This window comes from Morus notabilis, unplaced genomic scaffold (genome assembly GCF_000414095.1).
Source record: "Morus notabilis unplaced genomic scaffold, ASM41409v2 Scaffold789, whole genome shotgun sequence".
In the NCBI taxonomy this organism is placed as follows: domain Eukaryota; kingdom Viridiplantae; phylum Streptophyta; class Magnoliopsida; order Rosales; family Moraceae; genus Morus; species Morus notabilis.
In genome coordinates, this window is record NW_010364361.1 from 465,700 (window position 1) to 470,447 (window position 4,748).

A 4,748-nucleotide genomic window follows, 5' to 3' on the forward strand; every position below is an offset into this window, starting at 1 on the left:
AACTGAATGAAGAAGACAGCTCTTCCAGAACAATGAAGCAAGCAGTGTTTTAATCCTGTATCAAATAAGCCATAAGGATTTGCAAATTATGCTACTCTGCCCCCCAACGATGTAGGGAAGCCTGTCAAACATTGTAGAAAATAATCAAACAATCAGGATTACTTCAAATAAACAAGATAGAACTCCCATAATCACAACAGCATCAACAGCTGGTAGAAACAAAATAGAATGTTTGAAAACTTCACGCTATACCATTCATCTATATTCATTCCTGTTTACATCTTAAAAACTACTTAATAATAAACAACGACTAAAGAGCTCTTCTGCCCATGAACATCATACCCCATATGCGCAAATGCAATACAAAAATTTGTAAAAGAAGGCACAATAAAAACAAGGAGGAAATCATGTTTTATTTCCTTCTAACATATTTTTTTCTCCCTTCTATACGTAACATCATATCCTCTTTTTACAAAAATTCAGCGCATTATACCTCACTTGAGGTCTCAATGCCACAGGTGCAACACATGATCATTCACACCCTTTACAAAGCTTCAAGAGTCACAATTGAGTAAAATCTCATCTACCTCTGCCAAAGACAAAAACAAAAACAAAGCTTTATTAGCAAAAGAACTTCTATAATTAAATGATTAATTATGGGACACACAAGAACACAAACAGAAGCGGTACACACCTTAGCCGGAGCATCAACGATCCGGTAAGCATCGGCTGTAATCCCCACCAACCACAATCCAGGAAAAACGGCCTGAAATCCAAAGACACAATAAAATAAAATAAAATAGAGAACAGTAATATTAAAAAAAAAAAAAAAACTTGTTAGTTCAGGTACTACGAGATGAGAAAGTGGAGAAGGCGTTTACGTCGAGCTGTTTCTGAACGTTCTTGGGCCGCTTCCTGGGCCTCCGAGCGGGCCTGGACCCAGTCATGACGAAGATGTCCTCCTCAATCTCCTCCCTCGAGAGAGCGATCCAGAACTTCCTCTTCTCCTTCTCCGAGCTCTGCTGCGACTCCGATAACCCTCGCAGCCTCATCGATTTCGGCGGCTGCTGGTTCAGATTCTCACTCTGATGACCGCCGCCGGCGACCGCGTTCTCCTGTTCCGGCAATTCCCCACTCTTCGCACCATTCGTAGCCGCCTTCGAGAACAGCGCCTTCCTCGGCCTCAAATTCCACGGCTTCTGCACCATCATCTCCTCCTCCCCCGCCGCTGCCTCCACTTCCCGATCATCGCCTTCCTTTCCCTCCCCGGCAGCGACCTCATCGCTCTCTTTCTTCTCCGAGACCAAAGAGCACGACGCGAACGGCGCAGCGAATCGGTTGCGGACAGTCCGGGATCCGACTCGGTGAAAGCGGTTTGGTTCCGCCTCCGACGACTCGTTCCGCTCCTGCTCGGCCGCGTCGCAGTGGTCCGCGACGGGCGAGCTGTCGGCGGAGATTGTCCGGCGGCAGCGGTGGCTCCCGCTCGCGTGGTTCTTGCCTCCTCCCCATTTCAGGAACGGCAGAGGGAAGTTGTGGAGCGGAGACTTGACCGGTGCCGTCGCCATTTTCGCCGATGAACGAAGCTTCTCTCACGCATATAACGATGTATCGCCAGAGCAGCTTTCTCTCTCAAGATTCTCCTCTTCGCCGTCTCTTAGAGAGAGAGAAACCCTAGCAGAAGATCAGAAAAATCGTCTTTGCTCCGACGAAGAAGAGCTTGCCTGTGTTTTTTCGAGATAGAGAGAGAGAGAGAGAGAGAGAGAGAGAGAGAGAGAGAAAATAGGCTGCGAGCGTAGCTCTTCTCTTTCAGCTTTTTGCCTTCGCTACATAAGAGCAGGGAGTTTTCGTTCTACGTCTACGCCGTTACAATTTCTTATCCCCAAATTACCCTTTTTCTTTTCTTTTATTTCCAGTTTTGCCCTCAGGAGGCTTTTGCCCTCCCTTGGAGGGGATCTTTGTGGGGACCACCTTTTAATTTTCTCTGCTTCGATTCCACTTGTACGTATATACTGAAGTTTTATAAATACAAAAATACAAATACGTCCATTCAAAAAAATATATACATACACAAATACACTATTCATCTACTTGTACCCTTTCTTACTTACGTCCTATACGTACAACACTTTAAAGCAGTGTCCTAGGGTAACAGGTGGAATGCTGTTGTAGTGGATTTTGTTCTCTCTCTTTCTTTCTTGCTTCTGATTTTCAGGTGCGTGGGTGTATCTTTGTGTCATTTGAATAACCGTTGGATCAGCTGATCACCGTGCAAACTCACGTGGGTTCCGTGCGGGGCTGAAATCGGACGGTGGTTACTCTGTACGGATCGGTAGGCTTTGGGAGATGATCTTTTTTTTCCTTCCTTTCATCGTAAACGTGTTGAGGATTTGAGGGCCTGATTGCATGGTAGTTTAAGACGTGAGGCGAAATGTGGTGATCGTGTAAAATAATAACATCTGCATAATTATTTACGAAAAATAGAATTTTCATCCTACAATTAGAGACCTTTTCTTGCAGGACGGTCTGCAGGTAGTTAAGTTTTATTTGAATTTGGTTAAAATATTAAAAAAATATGTAAAATAGATAAATTTTGATACATATCTCATAATTGAAAAGTAGTGGATTATCGATAGTCTATTTTTTCAGAGACTATAAGAGAAACTCTCATTATTTATAAAAATAGAGTTTTCATTTTAATTGTAGGGTGCAAAAGAAAATTTAAAACCCGTTTAATTCATTAATTCAAATTTTTAATTCGAGTTGAAATGTAACTTTATGTGAGAGTTTTTTATTATAGTAAAAAAATTATATGTGATTATTTTTTAGAGTTTTTTTACTGTAGTAAAATTTGAATTCTAAACTCGAATCGGTGAAATGAACGGGACCTTAGGGATGCTAAAATTATCTACCATGTTTTTTTTTTTTAAGGAATGCAATTTTTTATGAGATGAGGGATGTAATTTGTAATAGATAATGTTGATATCCTCCTATGATAATCTACACGGTATGTGATATTTCTTTTTTAATAAATAGCTGAAGTTTTTTAAAATTAAGAAAATTGTCTATCGGTGATTGGTTATCGTAAAAAAAAATACTACTTATCTAAAAGAAATTGGATTATTTATTTAAAATAAAATCCAGCCATTAATTTGAAATGGATAGTCAAAATCAACCATCCATCTAATTAGCATCTAACTTTTCTAATCTAAGTAGTCCTTTGTTATATTAGTGGCACGGTGTAGTATCATTGTAATTACTAATTTGATACGTAAATTTTGTCATCAAGAAAAAGTAATATAATATTAGAATTCAGTGGTTATTAAAACACATATAATCAACAATAAATATCTTTCTACTATTTAGAATATAGATATTTTTCCCCTATTTTTAACATAATAACATTTTGATAAATGTTTTCATGAACATTAATTACAAATAAGTGTTGATACCGAAAGCACTAGATGTGTATAACTCAAAGGCCCCTCATTATTTATCCCTTCATAAGTTCTTCCATATAGATTATTTGTGTAACTCAACATGTTAAGATGTCACGTATTAGTATTTGATACGTCTTTATTAAAATCTTCTGATAAGTCTTCAAATCTCTCTCTATAGGTAAATGTTATGAATTATGTATTCTTTCTTGGACATATCACTGAATCATATACTATTTATAACCAAAAAAAAAAAAAAAACAGTCGTACGTCAATCTTTCTATTGTTCATGTCACAATCTCTTGTGTATTTTTCTTTTAAGAAACCTTTTACCGAGCGTCATAACTTTACAATCTATTGAATTTCTACGTAGACATTCTCACTCAAATTTTAAATATTCAATCTTCATTTTTAAATATTTTATAAAATTTCATTTATGTTCTCACTTTATAAGAAAAGAAAAGTACATGATTTTTCTCATGATTTTATCTAAACTCATTATTTATGTCATTTTAAATAATTAAATGTCATTGTAGCTTTTTATTTTCTTTTTATTAATTAAATGACAATTGTTGATTTTAAGTTAAGTGATATAAATAACAAATTTTACCACCTAGAGTGGTATTCTTAGTTTTTTCCTTTACGAGAAAATAAACTATAATGTATCTAACTGAATGATTTAAGTATATAACTACATAACTACGTAACTACGTCTACATTTAATAAAAAATTTTGTAACTTCTTTCATTGCGTCTTTATTGAAATAAAAATGTCTATCTTTGCTACTACAATCATAATCTACTTCTTATAAGAGTAAGTATATTATAATCTCATTCGCAAAGCCAATCATCTACAGGAACTCATTTCTTATGGGTGGATAAACCCGATCTAATAATTTTAACCTGTCACATGTTACATAATAGATATCGGTTTAGAAAATCCTCGATCGTATTACCCGATTATCCACCCCATTTTATATCATATTTATTAAAAATTAAATAATATATTACGTATAATATTTATTAAATAAATAATTTTAAGTATGACGTTTTCTTTTATCATTAACTCAAAGTATTAAAGGTGTAGTCTATATATATTTTTGTATATTGATAATAATTAATTGGGTAAAGGAGACGCACACGTAAAAATCAACACGATATAGAAACCGGCTATATTTCCATAAACTTAAATAGATTAATGGGACAGGAATAAGGTTGTTTCTTTTCGTGGGATTAGTTGATGAAAAGGCTATTCCGCCCCAAACCTATTTAGACTTTAAAGCACAATGGTACAACTTTTTTATTAATGAGAATG

General features: G+C 35.9%; 1 protein-coding gene across 1 annotated transcript; it reads right to left on the bottom strand.

Annotated features, from left to right (window-relative positions):
* Positions 1-217: 217 nt before the first annotated feature.
* On the bottom strand, positions 218-1,809 carry LOC21406813. The gene is made up of 3 exons (XM_024171118.1): positions 882-1,809; positions 695-766; positions 218-589 (listed from the first exon to the last, which is right to left on the bottom strand). The coding sequence occupies exons 1-3, from the start codon at positions 1,563-1,565 to the stop codon at positions 584-586; spliced, it is 762 nt and encodes a 253-aa protein (XP_024026886.1). The 5' UTR covers positions 1,566-1,809; the 3' UTR covers positions 218-583.
* Positions 1,810-4,748: the final 2,939 nt, after the last annotated feature.